Source organism: Anguilla anguilla, chromosome 17, assembly GCF_013347855.1.
Source record: "Anguilla anguilla isolate fAngAng1 chromosome 17, fAngAng1.pri, whole genome shotgun sequence".
In the NCBI taxonomy this organism is placed as follows: Eukaryota; Metazoa; Chordata; class Actinopteri; order Anguilliformes; family Anguillidae; genus Anguilla; species Anguilla anguilla.
Genome location: NC_049217.1, coordinates 7,718,953 through 7,732,840, shown reverse-complemented (window position 1 = coordinate 7,732,840; position 13,888 = coordinate 7,718,953). Strand labels below are relative to the sequence as shown.

Below are 13,888 nucleotides of genomic sequence, written 5' to 3'. Positions count from 1 at the left end.
TTTGATCACTAAACAATAAAAGAAAACTTTTCAAGGTTATCATGAAAATAGTCGTTTCATGATCAACTTGGTTGAGACACCACGGTGCTATGGTAGGGTTTGGTTATAAAGGGAATGTTGCAACATTATGCTGGGGGACAAGGTCAGGCAGAATGAATGGAATAGAGACAGTAAAGGGTGACATTTGTCATTAATCCACTGGTTGGGAATATAAGGTCTGGTGGGGGAAACAGGAAAGAGGAGGATGTTATTACTAGATTATGGCTTGGTCACACAGGATTAAACTTTGTTTATCATAAAGAAACATGAATCTGGCAGGTGTGGTTAGGGTTGAGAGTAAGAAACAGTATTTCATGTCATTATAGTAAATGTAATAGTTAAAGAGGAATATGTAGGACTACTTTGCGAGATAGGGGGAGAATTTAATGTTAATAACATTCTGAAATAGGGTACAGGAGATATAGGAATTAAATTTTGGAATGTTGATTCAGAAATTAGAGGTTTTTTTGTTGTTGATGAAATTCATGATTCATGTAGTCTGTAAATAAGCCTTAAGACTCCTCAGTCCACACTCCAGATCCACTAGATTGACAAACAATCCTAAAATGGTGAAAAGGTGTCATGAAATCCACTATTCATATGCTGACAATGGGTACCCATTGCACCTCACAATCGATCTGGATCTCCATAAAATCGTCATTTATAACCACACTGTGAACTGAACTGTAGGCCACACCTATTTTCAAACACACATGCGCGTATCCCATAGACATGCATACTTCCTAGACTTCACCGACTGGCCCCTCCTACCCTCTCCAGTTCCTATGTACGGTCTATGGCCTATTCTCGTTGTTTATGGAAAGAACGATAGATAATGCCGCGATTATCCTTTTGGATCCTTCACGTGCATCGTTCTCTACATAACATATTTTCAAAATACCATCGGGGAAGTTATATTTTGCCTTCAAAAGTGTGATATTCCCCATTCACTTTAATGCGAGCTCCAGTGTTTCGCCCACAACCTGCGTATTTGTACATGCGCAGTAGAGGCTGCTGGTTCCCTTTACTTCCTAAGCTTCAACGCCTGGCTCCTCCTACCGTCGCCAGTTCCCATGTACGTTCTATGCGTAAAACAAAACGAGAAGGACGCGGCAATGAACCACAGACAGTGTAGAAGTCCTAAACCAAAATGAAAGTAGTAACTGGTGCCCTGTTTGTCTACTGACCTAATTTGCGTTAAACTTCTCGTTCGCTATCGGATGTACAGCTTGATTACTTAGATTACTTCCTTGCAAGCTTAGACGTATGGCCTATTTTTATAATCAGTAGTCGGCTAGTAGCTACCGGTAGCTAAAAAAATAAATGTAGATACTTTAGCTAAATCGCTAAATAAAACTACCAGAATCTTTAGATTTGGCAGATTTCCGGGTAGATTTTCAAAGGTAACTTAAGACATAATTTCTGTAATATCATCAGCGTAGGCGTGTGTTTATTTGTTTTCGCCATGGACCATACGGAAACTTTAAGTGGCGACCACGTACCTATTGTGACTTCCAATTCACGTGGTAATTATTCTTTTTTGCTTCCTGTTACGTGCCACTACCGATTACCAAAATGACAGCCAAACTGACAGTTATCCCTGTTTTTGTTTTTCTGTGTTTTCATCGCTGGTATAGGTCGCGTGTCATTCTGGAGAAATGTAAGCGGGTTTTGGTGAGTTGTTAGATAATCTAAGATTTTCACATCGGAATTAAACGCATTTCTACTTCATGTCTCAACTTGAAGTCCATACTGTATGTTGTGTCCTCAAGCAATCTCATTGGAGGTATTTTCCACCTCTTTCTCCAGGTTGCTGGGACTGTGCAACAACTTTGCCTATGTAGTAATGTTGAGTGCCGCCCATGATATCCTGAAACAACAGGAGACGCACAACACCACTACCAACGTAAGACTATCCGCGTGACGGTGTCTGTCGCGTGGTACTGTCAGCAACCGCCCAGCGGTTTACTACTCATTTTTTATGTATTGTATTAACTAACTCTCCATTGCCCACCGTCTGTAGACCCTATCTGCATCGCTCATTACACCCGAGGGAAGGAATGACAGCAACAGCACTCGCTATGACTGTAACCCAGTTTCTACTGCGGTAAAATACAACTCCTCCATTTTTTAAAAATATTCATTTTTTGGCAAATTTAATGGGCCGGCTTGTTTTACCTCGCACTGCCTTGTAGGCTCAGTGAACTGTCAGCTTGTGCATGGTATGCCGAGGCCAGTGACACAGTTGGACGTCTAACTTTAATTTTAGGCTGTGCTCCTCGCCGATATTCTTCCGACTCTCCTCATCAAATTGGCTGCGCCTTTCTTCATCCACAAGTGTCCTTATGGGTAAAAGTTTACTTTACTACATTTAAATCTTTTCTGTTAACTGTCACTCAGAGGTGGGAGGTCCTGGGGTCGCAAAGTTAAAGTCCGTTTTTTCCACCCATGACCTCAGCAAGATGATTTCACTAATTAGTTCTACCTCCTGGCTGGATTGTGCTAATTAGCAAACCCAGGTAATTTAAGCAAAATATTGAAGAGGACTTTTACTTTCTGAACCTGGATTTTCTACCGCTGCCATCACAGAAGTAGTGTTGAAAATTTTGGTTGTATTAACTAACTGGGCTAATTTCGGTCAACAGGTTCCGTGTGTTGCTGTGTGTTGCTGCGGCAGCTTCCAGTTTCCTGTTGGTGTCCTTCTCTTCCACTGTGGGAATGAGCATTCTGGGTACTGCTTCAAATTATTAACATGATCACTGTTAGTTGTGAACAGAATATAAGTATGTGAGTATGAAATATTAGATTGGACAGTTCTGTTTTTGTATCTCATTCTAGGTCTGTTTTTGAGCAAATTTTTGCATGAGCGTGGTGAAGTAAGTTTATTGCAGCTAGTGGGGAGGGCAGTGGACATGTACACCACAGGTTGCCTAGGCAGTGCAGGACAGGTTATTGCGTAACAATAAATGTCCTGTTCACACCCACCTGTCTCACTGCAGGAGTCATCTTTGCCAGTGTTAGTTCTGGACTGGGGGAGCTGTCATTCCTCTCTCTCACTGTGTTTTTTGACAGGTAACTACGCTTATACGCACGCACACAAATTCAAGCACACGCATGCATACGCACGCGCGCACGTGCATACATACACACCCATGCATACATACACACATGCACGTGCATGCACACACGCCTGTGCATATGTCTGCACGCTCACACACACACACGCATGCACACACAGTGTGTGTGTGTGCGCACACTACAGTTTTCTGGTACCATGCATGAGTGTGCTAGAGCGCATTGTTCAGGCCTGTGTCATTGACTCCGCCCCTGTGCCTCCATCAGGACGGTGTTGGGGGGCTGGGGTCTGGGACTGGTGGAGCAGGAGTGTGGTAGAGTGCATTGTTCAGCCCTGTGTCATTGACTCCGCCCCCTTGTCTTCGTCAGGACGGTGTTGGGGGGCTGGGGGTCCGGGACTGGTGGTGCAGGGGTGGCAGGAGCATTACTGTACTCCGCTCTCACACAAGTGGGTCTGTCGCCCCGGGCAACGCTGCTCATTATGCTGGTGGTCCCGGCCATCATGGCTGCCAGGTGAGTGACAGCTGGCTCATTTTACCGTTCTGAGCGTTGTTGGAATGTTGCAGTGTGGGTGGCAGTGTAGTATAATGGGTAAGAAGCAGGGTCTTGTAACCTAAAGGTTGCAGGTTCGAGTCCCGTTGTACCCTTGAGCAAGGTACTTAACCTGCATTGCTTCAGTATATATATCCAGCTGTATAATCGGATGCAATGTAAATGCTATGTAGAAAAAGTTGTGTGAGTCGCTCTGGATAAGAACTTCTGCTAAATGGCTATAGTGTAAATGAGTTGTTGGAGTGTATCTGGCATGTCGGTGGAATGCCGGAGTTTTGTTGAGTGTGCAGCGTCGCACGTGAGCGCGTCAGTGCGGAACCTCTCTCCATTTGCTCCCCGCAGCTATTTTTTCCTCCTGGAGTTCCCGCCCTCTTTTCCTCAGTGGCGGAGCAGAAAGGGGGAGGGGCTTCTGCGTGACCCCAGCGCTCAGGAGAGACGGCCCCTGATGACGGAGGTCCCTGACGACGCGGAGCGAGAGCAGGAGGAAGAGGAGGGTGAGCGCGACAGGGTCCCGGAGTGCCGAGGGAAACCAGGAGTGGGAAGAGACAGGAAGGAGAGGGAAAATATGAATGACATGGAGATGATCAGTGGGATTGAAGAGAAAAGATTTGGATGGGAATTCCAATGTATGTGTCAACACTACACCAGAGTTGGGGTTACACACGTTTTTTCAGTCACTTCAGAAAACGAATTGAAATATCCTCGTTGAACACAAGGCCTTTCTTCAGTTCCTGAATGGAATAACAGTTAACAGTTGATGAAGTGAATTTTAGTTCATGAATTGAATTTTAGTTCCTTTCTTGAACTGACTGAATTGACATGGAATTCACTCCAAACCTCTTGCACGTGGCCCCGTAATCAGAGTTTATTCCTCTTCAGGTTCAGCCTCAGGAGATCCAGGCGATGCGGGAGATCTGACTTGCGCAGAAAGACTTGTTGCCCTCCGAGTGAGTCTCTGCACTGTCCTGTGCACACCTGTGTTGCTCTACCCAACAAACATTCCTGTTCCCACATTACTGACAAATCTGACCATTAAGCATCGTGTAGCCCATTTATATTTCTATATGAAGTCATAAATGTGCGCTTTTTAAAGGCTTAAAGGCTCTGCAAGTAGTGCATGTACCTGACCGTGTGCGTACTTCAGTGCTGGTGTTTGTTTGTCCTCTATATGAGTGTGTGTTCTTTAGGGCTGGTGTATGTTTGGCCTCTATATGTGTGTGTGTTCTTTAGGGCTGGTGTATGTTTGGCCTATATGTGTGTGTGTTCTTTAGGGCTGGTGTTTGTTTGTCCTCTATATGTGTGTGTGTTCTTTAGGGCTGGTGTATGTTTGGCCTCTATATGCGTGTGTGTTCTTTAGGGCTGGTGTTTGTTTGTCCTGTATATAAGGGTGTGTTTGCTCCATTCCTTCTCTCAGGGTCTGCTGAAGTTCATCATTCCTCTGAGCGTTGTGTATTTTGCTGAGTATTTCATCAACCAGGGCCTGGTGAGTCCCTCTCATCTCAGACCACACCCACAATGTCCCCACTCACACTGGCCACACCCACAATGTCCCCACTCACACTGGCCACACCCACAATGTCCCCACTCACACTGGCCACACCCACAATGGCCCCACTCGCACTGGCCACACCCACAATGGCCCCACTCGCACTGGCCACACCCACAATGTTCCCACTCACACTGGCCACACCCACAATGTCCCCACTCACACTGGCCACACCCACAATGGCCCCACTCGCACTGGCCACACCCACAATGGCCCCACTCGCACTGGCCACACCCACAATGTTCCCACTCACACTGGCCACACCCACAATGGCCCCACTCGCACTGGCCACACCCACAATGGCCCCACTTACACTGGGCGCACCCACACTGGCCGCACTTACACTGGCCACACCCACACTTTTAAAAACTTTTTAAAAAGTTTTAAGATAAATAAGAAATTTATAATCACGTGTTTGGAAAACCCTCTAAAGTGCTTATAAGTTGACCACCTTAGACAAAGGTAGGACATAGAAACAGCAAGAACACTGTGATGTACTGCTTGGGAAAAAGCTGAAAACATAATGAATATAGAAACTAAACAAAAGGGTATTGCATTAGAATTGTGAATCTGTTAAAGATAATGGGGAAACACGACTTGAATAGACAATCTGTGTATAAAAAGTTAATGAGAAGCTCATTTACACACATTTCTTCCCTCTTCCTTTCCTCTTTTTTTCCTCTAGTTGGAGCTGCTGTTTTTCCCCGGATATTACATGTCCCATGCAGAGCAGTATCGCTGGTCAGAGTCCCTCCCTCATTACTGTTACATTACAGTTACATTACAGTCACATAGCAACCAGTCGCTCTACAGCATTACTGTTACATTACCTTACAGTCACTCAGCAACCAGTCACTCTGCAGGATAAACTCTCATTACGGTTACATTAAATTACAGTCACTTAGCAACCAGTCACTCTGCAGGATCACCCTCATTACTATTACATTACAGTACAGCTACTTAGCAACCAGTCACTCTGCAGGATAAACTCTCATTACAATTACATTGCAGTCACTGACCAACCAGTCGCTTTACAGGATAAACTCTCATTACAATGACATTACATTACATCACTTGGCAGCCAGTCAATCTGCCGGATAAACACTCATTACAGTTACATTACATTACAGTCACATAGTAACCAGTTGCTCTGTTGGATAAACTCATTACCTACTTAGTTCAAATGAAAGAAGGGTGTGCTTATTTAGTGTCTGGGCTCTAACAGTAACTGTAAAATTGGGAGTTGAGCATTCATAACCAAAATTCAATTGAAACTCATCTGTCACTCTGACGAGACTGAGTAATTGTAATGTTAAAAGCCGCTTATTTGGCTTCAAGTGCATCATGGGAGCTTAATTACAGTGACAGTTACACTCGTCCTTCTCTCTGTGGTGGCAGGTATCAGTCACAGTTACACTCATCCTTCTCTCTGTGGTGGCAGGTATCAGTCAGTTACACTCATCCTTCTCTCTGTGGTGACAGGTATCAGACTCTGTACCAGATCGGAGTGTTCTTCTCCCGCTCGTCTCTCTTCTGCATGAAACTCAGGAGAGTTTGGGTCCTGTCTGTACTGCAGGTGAGAGCGGGAGGAGTGGAGAGGTGGAAGGAAGGAGGGAGGAAGGGAGAGAGGAATAAGAGAAAAGTGGTGAAAGTGAAATGTAGTGAACAGTCTGTTTTCCTGTCTTTTACTGTCTATGTGTCACTTTTGTTATTAGAGATTACAATGGAGCCAGACTGCTCGGTGCTTCACGAATGGCCGCATTTCTGTTATTCAGTATTGAAGGACTGTATGGGCCAGTTTGTTTTATGAACTCTCTCTCTTTCCCTCTTTTGCAGTGTGTGAATGCTGGGCTCCTGACAGTGGCTGTGTACTATCAGTTTCTCCCCAGTGCACCTGTGGTGTTTGCCATAGTTGTTTATGAGGGTCTGCTTGGAGGTGCAGCCTATGTCAACACCTTCTATTTCATCAGCAAGGAGGCGAGTCCATCTCCTTCTTTTCCTCCTTTCTCTCTGTCTCTCTGTGTGTCTCTCTGTGGCCGTCTGTGTGTGTGTGTGTGTGTGTGTGTCTATTCGCATGCGTGTGTGTGCGTGTGTGTTTGTATGTGTGTCTATGCATATGCGTGAGTGTGTGTGTTTGCCCATTTCACCCCCTACTCCTCTCCCTATCTGAGCGTCCTGTGTGACTGTCTCCCTGCAGACTGGAAGCAGAGAGCGGGAGTTCGCCATGTCAGCCGCCAGCGTGGGAGACAGCTTCGGCATCGCCGTCTCCGGCGTCACGGCCATCCCGCTGCACAACTACTTCTGCTCTCTGTGAGGGAGGCGGAGACACCGAGGCTTTCCTTGCGCAGGCTCCGCCTCCTTGCACAGGCTCCGCCTCCTCTGCGGCTGTTACAATGCCGTGCCATTTGTCGCGGTGCACTTTAATTGGACAGTGTGTCTGCTTTAACTCTGACAGTTACAGGGGTTGTACAAAATAACAGAAACACCACACTTCAGAAGTCTGAAGGTCCGAAGTCAAAAGCGGCGAGGTACACAGATTAATCACGTTATTTTGAATGCCAATTATCAGTATGTTTCAGTTAAAAAAGAGGTCTGACAATCAACATTTTGATAAGTGTACGTTGACCAATACATTGCTAATGTTGATAGCTGACGGCTGATTTGTGAAATCGGCTGCTCCAAATGATACCGATTCATTTTTCTTTCGGTATGTCTGTGATTTTGTCCAACCCCTGTGCTCTTCTTTGTGGGTCTGCTACAACCTGTGTGTTGACACCTACGATTTAATTCTGTTGCTGATAATCAGCTGTGGATGAATTTTCACTAACAGGTGCTGGACTGTGTTTGCTTTTGTATCTAATGATTTTAAATTGTTTACATTGGTTGCCGTTTTGATTGATGTAATGATTGATTTTTGTCTTTTATGTACAGCTCTTGGTATTGAATGTTTTCCCTGTGAAGGTACTAATTTGACTTGATATTTAACTCCTTAGAAAGGAACATTTTGCTTTCATGTATTTACAATTAAATGACCAAATAAGGAATGCACATAGAGGAAATGGGTTAATATACTTTAAACTGACTCATGTATAACTGACTCAGTGACAGAAAAGAGCATTTACACTGTGAAAATTATTCTATTTTTTTTTTTTTTTTTTTACTTCCACTAAGTAATGGTCCTGTCCTATCTACTGACTATGCGTTGTATTATTAAATAGTGTATTAGAGTTCCATGGTCTCAGGTTGAATCTGGACTGTGTCAGTGCTGACTGTGGCCGGTAGCTCCAGAGGGTGATTTGCAATTTGCCGATTGCCTCACCCAGGGTATGGGAGGGGACAGTCGGGTATTTAGCGAGCCCCGCTGGCCGTGGCCTGCGGTGTTAAAAGAAGCAGGCTGGTGACACCTGGTGTTTTGGAAGGGAACTGCGGATGTCTACACTCTCCCAGTTGGGGAGTTGGGACCACAGTTGCACATAGCAAATTGGACATTCCAAATTAGGGTGGGATTTGGACATGTACAGCCCCACGTTGGACACCAATATATATTTTTCTAAAGTATCTGCATAACAAACACTTTTTTTATTTAAAAGAAGTGTAGACAGGCCTGCCCTTCTATTTTTATGTTTATCTTAAAATTATGTTTATCTTTCCTGGACTTGTGTGGCCTACAGTAAATTGGCCCAAGCTTTTTTTTAACAGGTTACCAGTTATAAGGTAGAGGCGGGTGTCTGTCAGTGCTATCCCCTGTAGTACAAGTTGCAGTTTGTTGTGTGGAAAGTAGTGCCTGGCTCACTAGAGAATGTACCTGAAAAGTGGACGCACCTGAGCTCCAGGCCTGTCTGGGTGGATGCAGTAGGTTAGTGGTGATCTTAGGTGCTTCCAAATAGGACAGATAATGCTTTTTTTGTCTGTGGCTCTCCATGCTTCCATACCAGACCGTGATTTATGAAGTAGGAAGGATCTCTACGATGGATGTGTATAACCAAACCAGTTGTTTGACACTTAACTTCCTTGACTATCTGAAGAAATACTGTATTTGCTGCTTTGCTGATGATGTCAGTGTCCATATAGCATTTTAGGGAGCTACTGATGTGCGTTCTAATAAATTTAAATGATTTTTTAATGGCTATTTGTTGTCTGACCCACGTCGGTAACATCCGCCGCCGCATAATTACGCGGTCGAGGAAAGAGTGCCAGAGTGGAATGTGTCGCATGCGAGGACGGATTGTTTGGGTCTATGATTTTGAATTATACGTTTCAGTGACGTTCAGTCAGGGTAGGCAAGGTAGGCAGTGCCTACCCTGTGAAAAGCACTGAATTGAGCTTTTCTGAAATAAAGACATTTAAAAAAAACTTGCATGTATGTTTTGTGCTTTTTATGTTCTTTCTCTGTATGTTTGCAATGGTTTTAAGATTTTTGATTAGAAAATGTCTGCTAATGCTGCTTCAAATATGAAGAGAATGCTGGAGGATAGGCCGCCCCGTCTCTGCTTTTTTCCCCATTCGATCTAAAGGTGAGTCTCAGGGCTGCGCTCTTTGAGTAATACAGTGAGCACCATAATCCATTGGACAGTGACACATTTTTTGGTATTTTGGTTCTGTACTCTAGCACTTTGAGTTTGAAAGGATACAATGACAATGAGGTTGAAGTGCAGACTCAGCTTTAATTTGAGGGTATTTTCATACATATCGGATAAACCGTTTAGAAATTATAGAACCTTTTGTACATAGTCCCCCCCCATTTTCGGGCATCAAAGAATATTGGACAGTTTAACAATGTAGAATAAAGTAATCATTTTTAATATTTGGTCGCATATTCTTTGCATGCAATGACTGCTTGAAGTCTACGACGCATAGACATCACCAGACGCTGGGTATCTTCCCTGGTGATGCTCTGCCAGGCCTGCACTGCAGCCATCTTCAGTTCCTGCTTTTTTCGGGGACTTTTTGCCTTCAGTCTCCTCTTCAGCATGTAAAATGCATGTTCAATTGAATTCAGATCCGGTGATTGACTTGGCCAGTCGAGGATTTTCCACTTTTTGGCCGGCAAAAACCCCTTCGTTGCTCTAGCAATATGTTTCGGGCCATTGTCTTGTTGCATGATGAAGTGCCGTCCAATGAGTTTGGAGGCATTTGGTTTTATCTGAGCAGATAAAATATTTCTGTAGACTTCAGAATTCATTGTTCTACTTCTGTCTGCAGTCACATCATCGATGAAGACAACTGAGCCTGTTCCACTGGCAGCCATACAGGCCCAAGCCATAACATCCTCTCTGCCATGTTTCACGGATGAGGTGGTATGCTTTGGATCATGGGCATTTCCTTATTTTCTCCACACTTTCCTTTTTCCATCACTCTGGTACATGTTAATCTTTGTCTCATCTGTCCACAAGACTTTGTTCTAGAACTCTTGGGGCTCTTTTAGGTGCTTTTTAGCAAACTGTAATCTCGCCTTTCTGTTCTTCAGGCTTATCAGTGGTCTGCATCTTGTAGTGTGCCCTCTGTAGTCCTGCTGGTGTAGTCGTCTACGTATGGTAGACTTTGACACATCTACACCTGCATCCAGGAGAGTGTTTTTGATCTGTTGGGCTGTTGTCAGGGGGGTTTTCTTCACCATAGAGAGTATTCTCTGGTCATCCACTACAGTGGTCTTCCTCGGTCTACCGAGTCTTTTGACATAATTGAGTTCACCAGTTGTTTTTTTCTTGTTAATGATGAACCAAACTGTTGACTTGGGCATGCCCAGGGTTTTTTCAATGTTCCTGATTGATTGATTTTCATTTCTGAGCCTTATGACAGCCAGCTTCATTTGCATCGACACTGCTGTCTTACTCATGTTGTCACACCCCAACAGCAATCTCCAAAAGCAATTGCAAAGTCTAGAATCAAGACTAGACATCAACAGCTCTCTTCTGCATTCACTATAACGACACAAATGAATACACCTGCCTAACGAAACACATCTGTGAAGCCAATTCAACAAATACTTGTAGTACCTTAAAATGGGGGGACCATGTACAAAAGGTGCTGTCATTTCTAAGCGGTTCATCCGATATGGATGAAAATACCCTCAAATTAAAGCTGACAGTCTGCACTTCAACCTCATTGTCACTGTAACCTTTCAAACTCAAAGTGCTAGAGTACAGAACCAAAATAACAAAAAATGTGTCACTGTCCAATGAGTTATGGTGCTCGCTGTATAGAGAGAGCGCAACGCGTCATAATCTGAAAACCACGCCCACCGGAGGGGAAAACAATCGGCGCCACAATATGCAACCAAGGGCTGAAACGCTAACAAAATGCCTGTAGCTAGCTAAAAACATTATATTTAAGCATATCAAAGGATTATTTTAGCACCCTATGTCTACCTGCGTTAGTCTAGCTTTAGCTTGCTACTTCAGTGTAGCGACAACGTTATAACGGTCTCTGAAAAACGGTATTTGCCTTTGGCTCGGGGGGCTTCTGGTGAAACTGATGCAGAAATTAGCCGTAGTTTAAACATTGCAGCTAGAACTTAGCTAACGTTAGCTACTTATTACCTGTAATTTTATTAACGCTAGCTAAGTAGCTGTCATTTTCGCTTTCGAACTGGCACACTGAGACAGACAGTTCCATTGACCAATAGGGAAGCTGCATAGGGAAGTCAAAAACAACGGGGGAGGCTCCTCGCTTTTGCCCCTGAAAGTTCGCCTGGTTCGCCTAGTAGCTAGCTGAGAACTGCTTATTTGCGAGCCACCATTACATTTAAGGAACAAGAACTGCCGAGAAAATGGAAATACTTTTCGAAGCTAGATTTCCCAGCGATCTAGAGAAAATGGTCCCAGAGTCAACAAAACTACTGAAGCTGGTCCTGACAATTCCAGCCACTACTGCGTCGGTAGAACGGACCCTTTCGGCTTTGAAACGGATAAAAACGTATAGTCGGAATAGGGCTTGTCAAGGACGGCTTTCAGACCTGGCAGTAATTTCTTCCTCGGTCTACCGAGTCTTTTGACATAATTGAGTTCACCAGTTGTTTTTTTTCTTGTTAATGATGAACCAAACTGTTGACTTGGGCATGCCCAGGGTTTTTTTAATGTTCCTGATTGATTGATTTTCATTTCTGAGCCTTATGACGGCCAGCTTCATTTGCATCGACACTGCTGTCTTACTCATGTTGTCACACCCCAACAGCAATCTCCAAAAGCAATTGCAAAGTCTAGAATCAAGACTAGACATCGACAGCTCTCTTCTGCATTCACTATAACGACACAAATGAATACACCTGCCTAACGAAACACATCTGTGAAGCCAATTCCAACAAATACTTGTAGTACCTTAAAATGGGGGGACCATGTACAAAAGGTGTTGTCATTTCTAAGCGGTTCATCCGATATGGATGAAAATACCCTCAAATTAAAGCTGACAGTCTGCACTTCAACCTCGTTGTCACTGTAACCTTTCAAACTCAAAGTGCTAGAGTACAGAACCAAAATAACAAAACATGTGTCACTGTCCAATTAATTATGGTGCTCACTGTATAGAGAGAGCGCAACGCGTCATAATCTGAAAACCACGCCCACCGGAGGGGAAAACAATCGGCGCCACAATATGCAACCAAGGGCTGAAACGCTAACAAAATGCCTGTAGCTAGCTAAAAACATTATATTTAAGCATATCAAAGGATTATTTTAGCACCCTATGTCTACCTGCGTTAGTCTAGCTTTAGTTTGCTACTTCAGTGTAGCGACAACGTTATAACGGTCTCTGAAAAACGGTATTTGCCTTTGGCTCGGGGGGCTTCTGGTGAAACTGATGCAGAAATTAGCCGTAGTTTAAACATTGCAGCTAGAACTTAGCTAACGTTAGCTACTTATTACCTGCAATTTTATTAACGCTAGCTAAGTAGCTGTCATTTTCGCTTTCGAACCGGCACACTGAGACAGACAGTTCCATTGACCAATAGGGAAGCTGCATAGGGAAGTCAAAAACAACGGGGGAGGCTCCTCGCTTTTGCCCCTGAAAGTTCGCCTGGTTCGCCCAGTAGCTAGCTGAGAACTGCTTATTTGCGAGCCACCATTACATTTAGGGAACAAGAACTGCCGAGAAAATGGAAATATTTTTCGAAGCTAGATTTCCCAGCGATCTAGAGAAAATGGTCCCAGAGTCAACAAAACTACTGAAGCTGGTCCTGACAATTCCAGCCACTACTGCGTCGGTAGAACGGACCCTTTCTGCTTTGAAACGGATAAAAACGTATAGTCGGAATAGGGCTCGTCAAGGACGGCTTTCAGACCTGGCAGTAATTTCTCTCGAGTCTCAGAGACTGAAAGAACTGAAGGCCAAGAATGAAGAGGTTTACAATGCAGTGATAGGAGTTTTTACAAAGAAATATCGGCGCATGGATTTCAATTACAAGTAGACCTACATATACGTAAGTGAAAGTCTTTTTAAAAAATTCTTATTTGTTTTTTACTGAAATTACGTCGGTATGCTACTCGCGTATTATGCGCATACGCGTGTGTGAGTCTGGTCACCAGCAAGTTCTGCTGGTGACCAGGAGCAGGATTGAAGAATGTACTGGAGTGTGGTGCTAGTGTTCAGGGGAGGAGATGCTTTATTAACTACCTTCGGAGAACGGGACTGTTAATGAAAGTGTGATATTCAATAAGCTGTAATTAATTAGCTGTTAACCTA

The 13,888-nt window shown here is 44.1% G+C and overlaps 1 protein-coding gene across 2 annotated transcripts; it reads left to right on the top strand.

The window, feature by feature from the left end:
- The first annotated feature begins 1,087 nt into the window (after window positions 1-1,087).
- Window positions 1,088-9,339, top strand: cln3 (CLN3 lysosomal/endosomal transmembrane protein, battenin). Of its 2 annotated transcripts, none has more exons than XM_035398183.1 (15): window positions 1,088-1,565; window positions 1,677-1,713; window positions 1,849-1,945; window positions 2,063-2,146; window positions 2,309-2,388; window positions 2,685-2,770; window positions 3,039-3,111; window positions 3,484-3,627; window positions 4,009-4,292; window positions 4,546-4,613; window positions 5,081-5,149; window positions 5,898-5,953; window positions 6,695-6,788; window positions 7,049-7,189; window positions 7,410-9,339. In XM_035398183.1, exons 1-15 carry the CDS (start codon window positions 1,505-1,507, stop codon window positions 7,524-7,526), a joined length of 1,491 nt encoding a protein of 496 aa, XP_035254074.1. In that variant the 5' UTR covers window positions 1,088-1,504; the 3' UTR covers window positions 7,527-9,339. The 2 variants fall into 2 exon arrangements, with proteins under 2 accessions (XP_035254074.1, XP_035254075.1); XM_035398184.1 differs by having other exon boundaries at window positions 1,090-1,565; window positions 4,009-4,160.
- Window positions 9,340-13,888: the final 4,549 nt, after the last annotated feature.

What these genes read in the sequence shown, in the direction of transcription:
- cln3 (XM_035398183.1), top strand. Translation starts at nt 1,505, where the DNA reads ATGGACCATACGGAAACTTTAAGTGGCGACCACGTACCTATTGTGACT. An exon ending in GGGTCCTGTCTGTACTGCAG is followed by an intron (nt 6,789 to 7,048) that starts GTGAGAGCGGGA and finishes CCTCTTTTGCAG; the next exon opens with TGTGTGAATGCTGGGCTCCT. An exon ending in TCTATTTCATCAGCAAGGAG is followed by an intron (nt 7,190 to 7,409) that starts GCGAGTCCATCT and finishes GTCTCCCTGCAG; the next exon opens with ACTGGAAGCAGAGAGCGGGA.